This window comes from Peromyscus californicus, unplaced genomic scaffold (assembly GCF_007827085.1).
Source record: "Peromyscus californicus insignis strain IS unplaced genomic scaffold, ASM782708v3 Scaffold_4__1_contigs__length_199733344, whole genome shotgun sequence".
NCBI classification, from domain to species: domain Eukaryota; kingdom Metazoa; phylum Chordata; class Mammalia; order Rodentia; family Cricetidae; genus Peromyscus; species Peromyscus californicus.
The window spans coordinates 153,338,080-153,352,536 of NW_026294562.1; the positions used below are offsets into that span (position 1 = coordinate 153,338,080).

The 14,457-nt window shown below is 41.6% G+C and overlaps 1 protein-coding gene across 1 annotated transcript in view; it reads right to left on the reverse strand.

The window, feature by feature from the left end:
- Zdhhc13 (zinc finger DHHC-type palmitoyltransferase 13) overlaps positions 1–8,668 on the reverse strand; it is a 46,293-nt gene extending 37,625 nt beyond the window's left edge. The window contains exons 1-2 of the mRNA XM_052762625.1: positions 8,543–8,668; positions 1,598–1,743 (exon numbers count right to left, since the gene is read on the reverse strand). Of these exons, the coding sequence (XP_052618585.1) occupies positions 1,598–1,743; positions 8,543–8,569 (173 nt within the window). The 5' untranslated portion in view covers positions 8,570–8,668. The remainder of the gene's footprint in view (positions 1–1,597; positions 1,744–8,542) is intronic.
- Between the last annotated feature and the right edge of the window lie 5,789 nt (positions 8,669–14,457).

The following is a 14,457-nucleotide window of genomic DNA, read 5'->3' on the forward strand; positions in this document are numbered from 1 at the left end:
AGGCATGCGCCACTAGCACCCACACAACATTTCAACAGAAACTAACCACAACATGTATTCTTAGCACTTTCTCTGAAACTCATTTCTATCTAGAAGAAGCTGAAAATGTCAACTGGCTCTCAGAGGTCACAAATCAAATCAACTGGCGAACGATCTCACTTTTCCACACTGTTAAACGAAAATGTTTCTACTTGATAAAAATGTGCACATGCCTTTGTAGCATTTAAAGAGCAGAGGCACATGTATGACAACACTAAGTGAAAACCACATGTGGAAGCTTCTGATAATGGCATAGCACCATAGTTGTACACTCCATCTTTTAAAGGTCACCTTGGTTATTTTTACTAGAAAACAACACTCCTTTTATTTGAGAAACATTAAGAGAACACATTCTTGGTAGTTTAGAACGTCTGTCTCTCTGCTCATTACTCCTTCCCAAATAACTAACTATAGATACCTCCACAATCATTTGAGAAGGTCCAAGACCTCATGGAACATCAGAGATGAGTTCTCACCGAGCTTCCCTGTGAATGCAGCTGATATCTAGTATTTGCCTCAGGAGAGCTGTCCAGGTATCAGAGATAGTCCAATGTCCCCATTCTGACTAAAACTTAGGAACACTCTTGTCTTCATAGCAACACAAACTACCAAATTATATTCACCTAGTGTAGTGGACCTGGGGCCTTTAAACTTTATAAACATTGGTAATTAGGATACTCAGGTAATGGTTAATATATGAATAATGAACATAAACACTAGTGAGGCCAACCACAGAGTTAACAGAAATCACACCAAGATAGTCTGGTAATACTAGTTTTTTTTATGGTGATTAGATGAGTGTGACTTATATTAAATGAACATTATGTTTATATTCAATTACTAAAATAAAAATTACTACTTAATTCTGCTTAAAAGACAATATATTTCAAAATGTGTTCAAATGCAAGAGGTGAGATGGCCACTGAAATGAACAGGCTCCACAAAGATGAAAACATTGGCAATAACTGACAATATAGATGTTCACATATTATCACTGTAAGCAGAAATATTTTAAATGTATTTCTATTTTCAGCACAAGGAACAGATCTATTATTTGCTTCAAGTGGTCAGAGAATATACTTCTATCTGTCCTCTGGTGTCAGCACACAAAAATGTAGGAAAAACATAATAATTAATGGTTAATATCTACAAACATGAGCTAGTATTTCCCATCCTACTCCAGTATTAGGTTACAGCATGCTTTAAATTCAAATTCAGAGTCTGGTTTTAGTCTTGCTCCAAATCATTCATTCATTCAATGAACAATTTTATCAGGTACCTAGTAAAATACAGAAACTATGCAAACGGTCTGGAGCTGTAAAGATAGAGGAGATTTAATTTTGCTAAAAAGCTGCTCACAATCCAATGGAAGTGCCTGATACATAAACAGCCTATATACTGCACTAAGTACTTGGATGCTGAAATGGCAAACATGCTTGGTGTTGGTAGTGAGCTGTTAGGATATAGTAAGGAAGTGCCCATAAGTACCATCAACTGCACATACATTATTGGAACTGAACAGGCTCTACGGATAAAACAGAACATCTAGTAGACTCACTGTGTAGCTTTGACAATGTCACAGTTACTGGAGTCCTCTATAAGAGGAAGAATTTCTTTTGCCTTCGCAAGTTCTTTGTTTTCGTGTGTACAGATGCCGTGTCGACCAAATCCTGGAAGGTGGGAGCCATGGCTGTGATTCCTGCACTGAAGAGTAAGAGCAATTGACAAAGCATGTAAAAGAATCAATGTCATAATTCAATTATATAGTGAAGCATTTGATACTATCAACAATACCTATGCTTTAATCTCTTACAGGAGTATCTTGAAGATTTTATCTTTGATGCTTAATATTAGAAAAAATCAAATTATAAATGCTATCATATTACAGGTTATCTGAAAAGGCACAAATGTGCGTTGGTAGTTCTAGTATAGGATCATTGCTACTGACACTGTAGAAACATTACCAGGATCTTGTTCTCAGAGTTGTGGGGCACACCCTAAAAAATATTCCCCCACTTCCTAATGAATCAAGTTCTTGTATTTTCCTTTCCCCTGAAAATGAAAAAATTTAGTGGCAAGGAACATGGCAAAGGTGGTGGGATAATGTCTTCTATGACAATGTTAATAAGATTGTCTTAGCAGAGGCTCTTATTGGTTTTGCAAAAGCAGGCTACTATGAAAAAAAAAGGGGCCGCAAGAAATCCAAGTGACAAGGACTGAGAGTAGCTTCTAGAAGTGAAAGTGTCCCTGGTGACAGACATCAAGAAACTGAAAATGATTATCAAGCACCCACAAAGAGCTGACTTGCATTACTAACCACATGAGCTTGAGAAAGAACTCTAAGTTCCATAAGGGAACACAGCTTCACCATGACACCATCCTGTGAGGCCCTGCTAAACTGTATCTAGATCTCTGACAAGCAGAAACACTGAGCTAATAAACACTCTAAGCCGTTATATGTATGGTCATTTGTCGCATAGCAACAGATAGCCAGTACAGAAGTGACTAGAGTTCAGGGAAGGAGTCCCATCAGCCAGGCCTGGGCTCAGGCCTAGCAATTCCAGTTCCAAGGGATCTGACAGATCCCTCACACAGACATACATGCAGGCATCCACGCACAAACAATTCTTAACAATATGTAGCCAGAAGTATAGCATTAAAGGTATGCTAAGCCCATCTTAAAAATGACTATATCAATTAAATGGCTCTCATCCTCACAAACTCTTGGTGTCATCAGACTGACTGCTGCTGCTTTATGGGATTTCTATCTTGTCTTCTTAGATGGCAGCACTTATGCATCTGAATACAAATTCTTTTCTTAGCTACTTATAAAGTAGGGCCTTCTACTTCTGTGCACAATGCAATAACCATGATTAGCTCTCACCACTGGCTATCCTGCTATTTTAAAGAAGTACTAGAAACCTGGACAAAATACCTGAAATAAACTATTTTAACCTATGAACAATAGGAAAGTATGAATATGAGCTCCAAGAAATCAGAGTTTAAGAAAGAAAGTTTGTTTTGTAAAGAGAGAGAATAAAAGTGTGTGGAGTTGGATGGGTAGACAGGTGGAGAGAATCTGGGAGAAGCTGAGGAAAGGGAAACCATAATCACAGAACACAGTATACGAAAAAAGTATTTTTTTTTAAGAAAAATTTTTCATTCATTTTACACACCAATCAAAGATCCCTCTCTTCCCTCCTCCCGCCCCCCTCAGACTCCCCCTTCCAACCTACCCTTCCACTTCCCCCCACAAGAAGGCCAGGGCCTCCCATGGGGAGGCACATCCAGTAGAGGCAAGTCCAAGCTCTTCCCCCTGCCTCAAGGCTGCTCCAAAAAGCCTGCTCATGAACCAGGGATGGATTCTGATCCTACCGCCGGGGGGCCCCAAGCAGATCAACCTACACAACTGTCTTGCCATGCAGAGGGCCTAGTCTAGTCCCATGCACGCTCCACAGTCATTGATCCAACTTTCATGACTTCCCACTAGTTTGGTTTGGTCATCTCTGTGGGGTTTCCCCATCATGATTCTGATGCACTTGCTCATAGAATCCATTCTCTTCTCTCTCTTAGACTGGACTTCTGGAGCTCTGTCTGGTGTTTGGCTATGGATCTCTGCATCTGGGCTGGAGAGATGGCTCAGCAATTAAAGGCTAGACTCACAACCAAAAAATATTTTTTTATTAAAAAAGAAAGGAAGGAAGGAAGGTGGGTGAACCTTACCATGAACCCCAAAATTTCAGAATTACCACTAGCCTCATGTGCTGAACCGCAGACCAAAACAAAATAGTAAACTTACTTAATACATTGAGATTGTTGGGGATTATTTTAAGTAATTTTGTAGCAACATTGTATTGTAATGCTAAAAGGCCTGCTACAGCCTCAGGGCCTTTCTTTATAAATCAGAAGCCAGAAATAATAGATGAAATAGGCTGGGATGGCTCAAATTAGGAGCAGATTTCAAGAAAGAAATAAGCTAAGCAGTGAAGCATGTGTGTGTGTGGGGGGGGGGGCTGCTAAAGCTTAAGATTTGAGATAAAGTTTCTCAATGTTTCCTAAAAACAAAAAGACATATTATTTGCATATATTCTAAATTTAAAAAGTAAAAAGGATATACTCTATACAGCTATGTACAGAGTGAATTCTACAAGGCTAGAAAAAGGCTGTCTATGGAAAGCTCAATTTAAACATAAAAATACACAGAGGTACACAAACATTAAGCATAAAAAATGCAGGTTACATGAAAATATGACAAAGCAAGTGTCAATAATATTTTGAGGAGTGAAGGAGAGTTCATATTATAGAGCTAACTAATTAAGAAGATATAACAACACTGAATGTGTATTGAATTCAAATGTTTAAAATCATGAAGTAAAAAGTGTTTTACTTCATGAAGTAAAAACTGATAGAACTAAAATTACAACACTTCTTTCACTAACTGTAGTATGAGTGAACACAAAAATAACACAGGATAGAGAAAAAAAACCCACAACAACAACCTGGGAATTAGAGAGACTTGAAAAGAACACTACCCAATCCATCTACACGGTCAACTGTTAGCACAACAGATGTATAGCATTCTCCACAAAGGTCTTAATCTGCATATCCCCGGTGGTGAATGAGGCTGAGCATTATTTCATTTGCTCATCTGTCTTCTGCATATCTTCAATGAAGTTTCTGTTCAAGTCTTTGCCAACTTCCCTTGTTTGCTATAGGGTCTCACTACATATAGTTCAGTCTCTAAACTTGTGGTGACCCTGCTTTAGCTTCCTAAGAACTAGGATATCAGGTATGTGCTAACATGTCTAGCTTTCATTTTTCATTTGTGTTATTTGCTTTCTTACTGTTAAATTTTAAGAGTTCTTGACTCTAAACAATCTAGATATAGTACCAGAGATATGTGACTTGCAAATATTTTCCCTTGGGCTGTAGCTTTCCTTTCCTTAAAAGGATCATTGATGGGATAAGTTTTAAATTTTGATGTCCAGTTTATCAACTTGCTATTTCACAGATGGATTTTTATTTTGTGTTCAGTTGCAGGAGTTACTCTTGATATGACAATTCTTCTGGCTACTGCAGAAAGTTCTAGCACTCATGCTGCCAGAAGATCCTTTTCTTGCTTCTTGAGTGAATTGCTTATGGCACTCTGTCTACACAGATGCCCTCTTTCAGGACTGAAGTCTACAACAGGGCAAACCAGAAGTGAAAAAGGTAAATTATCTGCTGGGTTGGTAGAGTATAATTTCTGATTGTCTTCAATCTGATTTCTACCATTTACTTTTCTAGAGTCCTGAAGATGTTATATAGTCTGCCAGAATTCATAGCTATTCAGTTGGAGAGAGGGGTGTGTTTCAACCCATTTTACCCATAACCATAACCATAATGCTCATTTGCATAGGTGTATTTGGCTCTATCTGCTAAAAAAAAAAAATCAGACACAGAGTCATACATAGCCAAAAACAACATGTACTTACAGTAAAATGAAATGAAAGTAAGAACCTTTTAGGATTCCTTGTATATCACAGTAATTATAATCTATTCAGCTGGACGAAAACTAGAGTTTTTGGCTCTAAGTGGTCTATGATTCCAATTTATTTGATTTTCTTTTGTCCATTTAGGACTCCAGTTCACAAATGACTCAAGGTACCAGGATAACATGTTTTGTTTCTTGTTTGTTTTTATAAGATACATGGGTTGTTGAGGAGAAAGAAAAAAGGAATAACAAGAAAGACATAGTTAGCTGGATACTTCTCCTCAGGGAAGAAAAAAGCCAAAATAGGAACATTATGTAAGAGGCACACAGGTACACCTGTGGCAATCTTTATAATATAGACTCCCAATTTTTCTTATTTTCAAGATCAAGAGGTGAAGGTCTATGTCATTTCCTCTTGACTTTAGGCTCTGTGAACTGTTTCACTAATAAAATATTACAGAAATGATGCTGTGCCAGTTTGCAAGTCTAAGCCTTAGAAACTGGCACCTTCCTCTTCCTGTCTCTTAAGACACACTTCTTTCAGAATCCAGTTACCATGCTGTGTAGAAGGCCAGGACACATGACACACAGAGGTGTCTGTTAAAGAGTTAGCATCAACTGCCAGATCTATGAGTAGAGACACTCCTAGATAATACCAATCCCAGCTAGCAATTCACACTTAGCTTATGAGTCTTTCCAGCTGAGGCTCTAGACACAATGGAACAGGAAGGCAGACCAACCTGAACCAGTATATTCAAATTTCTGATACACAGATCCATGAGTTATGACTGTTCTTCATACCATAATGTTTTTGAATGGGTTGTTATACCACAACACATATCTACAGCATCTTTAAGCTATAGGGGAATTACACAATCAAACTATTTTTAAAATAGTAAGTATTCTTAAAGTTACAATGGACTTTAAGAGAAAACTGTGATCTGGAAAACTGGTGAGAGTCATTATCCTGATTAACAAATAAAATGGGGCTAGGGAGGTATGACAGAAACCATTAAAATTTGTCACAATATTAACAGAAGTATCAGCGTTAAGTTTCTAAATTCACTATTGGTTGAACACTAGTGTTAGACTCTCAGTTTTGATGCCTGACACAAAGCAATGAATATATCTGATACAAATCACTGCCCTCATAGAACTTATTTCTGGAAGAGGGGAAAGAGAGCATCATCACGATCAGTGAGTATATTGCATGATATTAAATGCTGGGGAGAAATATGAAAGCAAGAAGGAGGTCAGGGAGTGTTGTTGCTAGTGATGATAATGGGAAAGGCTTGCTATTTTAAGTATAAGAGGATAGAAAATACTACACCGAGATGAGATTTGTCTGAAGACATTATAAAGATGGAGGAATAGGTCACATCAATGCCTAGGAGAAAGCATTCTAGGCAGAGCAAATACATATAAAGGCCCAGAGCCCAGTGTAGCTGGGAGTTTACAGAACAAACAAAACTGTAAAAGATGAGGTCTTAAATGTAACTGAGAAACAGATTGGAGAGAAAAATTCTGGAAACACCTATTAGCACTAAGTATCAAATTCAGTAAAAGCGATGTTTTTGTCTGTTTTGTTCATGAAGAATAGAGCCTAACTTCTAGAGAACATTCAAAGCACATTTACTAGCTGAATGAATGGAATCTTGGCAGTGACACTGAGCTACTCTTACTGCTGTGACTCCACTTTCTTGAGTCTCAGTTCTCACTTTTAAAATTAGAAATAATTACTCTTTCCTAGCTCACAAGTGAGTAGTGAGGACCAAGAACGGGGGATTTCTACGAAGTGTAAGCTCTTCACAATATAACTGAAGAAAGTAACAATAGCAATTGTTATTAATCTGTCTTGCTCCACCAACTTCAACCTCTAAAATCATTCTCTCCCTTCTGATGTCACAGAACTCGGGCAGGGTAATTTTCCCTTCAGCATGGAGGAGTAAACTGTAAGCCCTTACAGGCTTTTATTAATGAGTGACAGTAATTAAGAAATGATGGCTACTCTTACCAACGTTTGAGTCTGAGAAAAATAATGAAACACAGTTTCATGTAGTGTCTACACCCTTTTGTAAAATCCAGTCCCCTTGCACATCTTTTTTTTCTTTTAAAATGCAAGAACTCCCAATAAAAACACCTCAGCATGTTATTTTCCACTTAAACCTACATCAAACTGGTTGAAGAAGAAAAAAAGAGAGATGTGAAGAACACTGTCGGGATTAGAAAAAAAAAAAAAAGTGAAGAAGTCCAAGCAATGTGATTACCACAGATTGCTTGGAAAATCTACTTCTAGTTCACTCGAAAACTGAAGAGACGGCTTCAGTTTTCTCACCTGTAAGTGGGAATTTCTTTTGTTCTAAGTATGCTGGGATAAAAAGATGCACACAAGGATATGTGGTCCATGCTAAACATTTGCTAGGATTGAACAAGCCCGGAAATAGTGAGCATCTACTGAATGCCAGTTATTATAGTCTTTAGAGGTCACAATCAAAAGGGACAAATTCTTAGTTCTCTTCCGCTGTGGCCTCTGGGACTAACCTAGCTTTGGGTAGCAGGCGCCCTCCTCAAGCAGCGTCCTTTGGGATTTTGCAGACAGCACCCAGGAGCTCCCTTCCTCCTGCCTCCACAGCCTCCACGCTTTCAAAGAGTAGGAAGGATGTGGGTGGGAACAAGAGCTAAGACAGCACGGGGTGGAGGGAGAGAAGGCGGCAGCCCAGGCGCTGGGGCTGAAATTGACTCAAGAGAATCTCTCAGACTCCAGGCCAAGGTCTAGGGCTGGCTGGGCCACCTGAGGTGTGTCACCTGACACCCTCCAGGTCCCAGCCTACCCAGGGGCCGGTGCGTGACGCCCTGCAGCCGAATGGAAGCAGCAGGGAGCCCGCCCTGGCTTTCGCGGCCACAGCGGAGGACTAGCAGCATCTTTCTCAGTGTGGCCAAGGCCCAGGCCCCGCCACCCTCGCGGAGCCGCCTCACCTGGCCACCGCTCGGGTCCCCACCGCCGTCCCCGCCCCGCCCTGCCGCGCTCACCTGCGAGCCCAGCCCCGGGCCCTCCATCACGGCCGGCGCCAACCCCGCAGCGGCTCCTGCGCAGAGTGGCGGCCGCGGCTCGCGGGCCAGCACGCCTGAGCCGCCTCTCGCTCACTTCCGGCTCGCGCCCCGCCCCCGTAGCTGCGCGCGTCCCCGCGCTGCCAATCAGCCACGCCGAGCCAATCCCCGCCCTCTCTCGTGCGGAGGCGGGGCTTTCTCACCTCTAGAGAACTGCCGGTCAAGCCCCACCCTCCGCCCTCCGCCCCGCCCCCCTATGCTATTTCCCTCAGCCCCACCCTGGTCACCACCTCTGGTTCCCATTCTGGAGGCTCTACAGGTACCTGTTCAGGCTGTTATCCCAACGTCCTGGAGGGGGCTACCCCAAAGCTAGATGTCCTTGTGGAAATCTCTACCTCACCTCAGTCTCCCCAGCTGTGAAATGGAGTCAAGAGCAACTTCATCTAAGCATTTGGAGGCTTAACTGAGAAGTAGGTATGCACGGCCCCTCAGCAGAGGTTTGGTGGATGAAGAGCGTTCTGTGTCACGGACAGCTTCTCAGATATTAGCTGTTAAAATGTCTGCTGCTCTTCAGTCATGTGCTCTCGAGCAAGGCACTTCTACCATCACAGCCTGTTTCCTCTTAGAAAGCAGAAGATGTGAGCAGTTGAGATGGCTCAGTGGGAAAAGGCGCTTGACAAGTCTCAGGACTTGAGTGTGTTCCCCAGGTCATGGCAGAAAGGGAAAAGTCTTAAAGGTGTCCTCTAATCTACACACACACACACACACACACACACACACACACACACGACAGAAGATCACTCACCACCACCACCCACACACAAATAAAAATAAATGCAACAAAATAAGTTTTTTTTTTAAGCAGAAAATATATGAGTTCCACAGGGAATATAGAGATAAACTGGACAAGCCTCACCTTGCCCGTTTTGGTGGACTGCATGGGGGAGGAGGCATGTAAGTAAGTCTTAGACAGATTGATGGGCTATGAAACAAGGATACTCTTGGATCCTGCCAGTGGGGAGCTCTCCTTCCTCAGAATCCAGAAAACAATGGGGCTTTCCTAGGCCAGCGCTCAACGCAGTACTTTGTAATAATTCCTTAATGTGTCTGCAGCTAAGCCCAGCTGGGTTAGATCCTTAGAAGCAATTCAGAATAGAATTAAAAATATGGTGACTCCACATCCTACAGACCATGAAATAAGTGTCTGGAAGTAAAGTGCTGGGATTACTCATGAAAAAAATAACACTTTGAAACAGTGAAGTTATAAGTGTATTGTTATTATTGTCAGTGGCCCTACTTATTGGGCATACCATAGTTACCCACAAAACCTACACCCAGCGAAGATGGGAAGCATATTGTATTTGTCTTGGAACTCCCAGTGCCCAGAGCGGCACTGAGACTTGGAAAATACTTCCCATAATTACAGTGAGTAGATGGGTGGATGTACGAATGTGTCATCAACTTTTATGATGCCATGCAGAACAAACTGAGTGACAAATGGAAGGGCAGGGGACTTCCTTCAGAGCCGGAGGAAAAGGCAGTTCATCTGGACAGGGTAGGCTGAAACTCGGGGAGGGTTCCAAAGAGGAGAGAACCCGTTGGTGTGGTCCCTTCCTTATCATGACCTAAATGGATGTCGGTTTATTGATCTCTTGGTGTGTGCTGGCAACTATGCCAGTGTTCAGTGTATATTATATCTAATCCATGAGATGGTTCTGACTGATTCTGTAAATTCCAAATCCTTTGGCTAGTGAGTGGTAGAGAGAGGATTCAATCCCATTTCTTTTATTAGTTAGTGCTATGGCCAATGCAGTTTGATTCTTTCATCTTCAAGGTTATTAAGGTGCTGTTGAACTTGAGGGAGGCTTGAAATCTTCTATTCCATGCTTCTGTTTTGATGTCCTAAAATGCTGGAGGAGTCTGCACTGAATACATTTTGACGCCCCAGTTCTTAGCCAGACTGCTGATTCCACTCTACTCATGAGTTTTATCCCTCCAACAAGCTCCTTCAGGTTAAGATAAGCATATCCGTGGCTAATTCCTCTATGACAGCGAGCCTAGTGATGCTAAGTGCTGTCACTGTCTCTCATTTTTGAAATTACCTTTGTAGACATGCCTCAGTAGGAAAGCATGAATGCGTGCATGCTCCTGAAGCTGCCTGGGCTTGAATCACAGCTTCTGTCTTAAGTAGTTCTGCAATCTTGAACAGGCTGCTATGTCTTTATCCTTCAGTTCTCTCATCTATAAATAGGACACCAAATGATATTTACTTCCAGTACCGTTGAGAGAATTAAATGAACTAGTGTGTGTGTGAAGAGCTTACAGGTCAGTTGGGTACACTCTAGGCTTTGTAAATGGGCTAGTTATTAAAATTGCCATGCTCCTCCTCAGGAATGGGATTGGGAGAACTCTGAATGGGACCAGCTGGGTGCTGTTTTGTAAAGGGGGAAGGATAGAGATCCAGCAAGCCTGGCTTCTAGTTTACGCTTTCTCTGTGTAGTAGATTCCCAAAGTGCCAGGGAGTTATTGTCATATAGATCTGAAGTTTGGAGCCTAAGGTCAAGGTCTTAGCAGGCTTGGTTTCTTCTGAGGCTGGTCTCATTAGTTTGCAGATTCTTTTTTTTTTTTAGGAGCTGAGGACTGAACCCAGGGCCTTGTGCTTGCTAGGCAAGCGCTCTACCACTGAGCTAAATCCCCAAACCCAGTTTGCAGATTCTTATGTTCTCCATGTACCTTCATGTGATCTCCTTTTCCTTTGTATGTATTTGTACACTAATTTCCTCTTCTTGTATGGACAGGAGTTAAATTGAATAAGAGTCCACCCTGGCTATATTTTACCATTATTTACCTTACATTAAAAAAACCCCTATGGACAAATACAGTTACATTCTGAAGCACTGGGGTTTAAGATTTCAGTATATGGAGGGAGAGAGGCAGAGCATTTTTCTGCCTATAACACTGTGTGATTCTGTGCAAACCATTTCCCCTTTTTGTTAAATGTCCTCATATGTAAATTTGCATGGCAGCTGAGGTTCAAAGTACTCTTTTTTTTTAATGGTTGCCTTTAGCTTTGATCTTATAACTTTCCTAAGCAAGATTATACATTTTCTCTCTCTAATACCCTTACATAGGTAGCACTATCCTCATCCTACAAGCACATATTAACTTTCTCCTACATACCAGACGTTGCTCAGCATTGGGAAAGCATTTGAGCAACAAAGAGACCTGTTCCCTTGATTCCTGTGGCTTCCTGTCTGGTACAAAGGGTAAGACTCTATAGCCAACTCACCAGTACTCCACTCTTAGAGTTGTTGTAGTTGTTGTTGAGTAGATCATTATTTTTCTTCATGGCCATGAGCTATTGGTGAGCATCCATCTCCCCCCTCCATCCATCATGCTTTGTACATATGGCAAGCAATGAAACATGACAAGAAGTGTCCAAACATATAAACAAATAAACAGCCACAATGTAAAAAAGTGGTCTGTAAGGATGGCATCAAAGGTGGCTCAGGTCCACAAATCATACTAAGTGCTGATTTTGCAATGTTGAGAAATCATTTGATTTGAGTATTTCATATTAGGATTTTGTACTGGCTGGTTTTGAGGGTCAACTTGACAAGCTAGAGTCAATTAGTGTTCAATGGGGGAGGGCCCAGCCCATAGTGGGTGATGCCACCCCTGGGGAGGTGGTCCTGGTTCTATAAGAAAGCAGGCTAGGTGAACCAATAAGCAGCACCCTTCCATGGCCTCTGCATCAGCTCCTGCCTCCAGGTCCCTACCCTGCTTGATTTCCTGTTCTGACTTCCTTTGGTGATGATAGCAATACTGAAGTGTAAGCCAAACAAACCCTTTCCTCCCCAACTTGCTTTTTGGTCACGGTGTTTTTGTCACAGCAATAGAATCCCTAACTAAGACAGATTTCCTAATGTCTGCTGTCACAGTATGGATGACAACTGACTTTGTCCTGCCTAAACTTTGATTCTGGACTCATTTCTTCCTCTTTCTGGAAAGGATATGAGCATGTGTTGAGCAGGGTGCTGTGACTGTTATCTTTATGATGGTGGCACCAAAATGGTCCTTTGGAATGCCGAAACAAAGCAAACAAACATTGATAACAATAAAAACAACAAAGCCCACGTATTCATCTGTGGAGAGCTTCTTACACGGACCAGGTAGGAAATGCTAACACTCCATGCTACAGGCTGGAGGCTAGATCGGGAGGACTGCTGGCTGAGACAAGTGTCGGCTGAGATTCTGATTTGTGCAAGGTACAAGCTAAAACACCTTTAGAGGCTGAAAGTCGTGGACAAGAGTCTCTGCTCTTTGGGTGGCAGCAGATAAATAAAGAGAAGCAGAGATGACACCTGCTGAAGGGAAGAGTTTCAAAAGGCCACAAGACCCACTCAGCCTGGGAGGCAGGATGCGCTGGAGAGTTCCCTTCAGAAAGCCATGGAACCTGCTCAGATGTCTTGCTCCAATCCTTTGTCTTCTGCCTATGCACAGGTCTTACTCATGAAAAGTTAAAAACCTCTCATTTCATATGTAAAACGTCAAGATCTAATCATGAGATATGAGCTGTTTTAAGCAACACCATGAATGTGTGCTGAGTTAGAAACCCATGTGTGGTTTGTATTTTACATGCTAGATTAACCGGAATCATGTATATGTATAAGTGTGTGTGTGTGTGTGTGTGTGTGTGTGTGTAGCAGAGACAGAGTCAGCTGGGAGGGGAATAACAGACACAATGTATTTTGTTGTTTATTTTTTCTTGTTATTATTTTGAGTCTTAGTCATCTACAGTCACATTTCAGTATCTACTTTTAAAGGATTTTTTTTCTAGCTGTGTCCAAATTGTAACGTTGATACCTAGGTTTGGGTATTAAATCTCCCTTGACTGATGGAGCTATGGTAAGGCTCCCATTTTCACCTTCCAAATACACAATCATCACTGAGCACTTGTTTGCATACCCAGCTTCTCAGCCTTGCTGTTCCTCAAAGATACTTAAATATCCCCTCCTTGGGAGTGACCTTCCTGGATTCATAGACAGGTTAGGATGCCCCATCAAGTATACCAATAATCTTCTAATGCTTCTATCACAGCCACCACGGAGCAGTATGGCTACATTGAATTCACATTTAGAACATCTATGATTCTTACACACCATGAGCAGTTTTGTGAACACAGAACCTGACTTGTCTCAACACAAACTTATTCCCAACACAGAACACAGTACAGGGTCCATGAGAGCTGCTCAAACTTCAGCTGTTGAGTGCAAAAATCAGCTAGATAGCAGTCACCTTCATTTATATCTCTGGCAGCTAGCACAACTCCCAAGTACTCAAAAACATTGATCTACATTAAAGAATCTTATCTCTGGCTCTATACAGTTTACAAACTAATTCACTCCTATTTAGTTTTAGGCTCCAACAAGACTATGGAACAGGCAGAGCAGGGATCAGCAGCTCCCTCCCCACCATGGACTTAGAGTTGTTATGTGCCTCAGAGGGATAAGCAGTTGTCCAAGAGCATCAAACAAAATCATATCAAAGAGCTAAGGTCAAGAATACCCAGCGGTTTGGGCAGCACAGTTTTCTGCTTGTGGCTTTGGCACCACAGTCACTAGGGAGAATTAAGATCAGAATCCAGGAATTAGCTCCAAGTTCAGACCGTTTCAAAACTTTATCCGGTTGCTTTAAGTGTCATTCTCAAGCTCCCAGCTACTCCGGAGAATCAAGGTGAGATATGGGTTACAGAGCCCACTCTTTGCTTCACTCTAGAAAGGCCCTACACTCTGAGTTTCTGTGTTCTAATTGCTAAAGTGGGAATAGTGATAGTACCCGCTTCACAGAGGGTAAAATGAAAACAATATACACTCTTCTAGAACATGGGGACAACT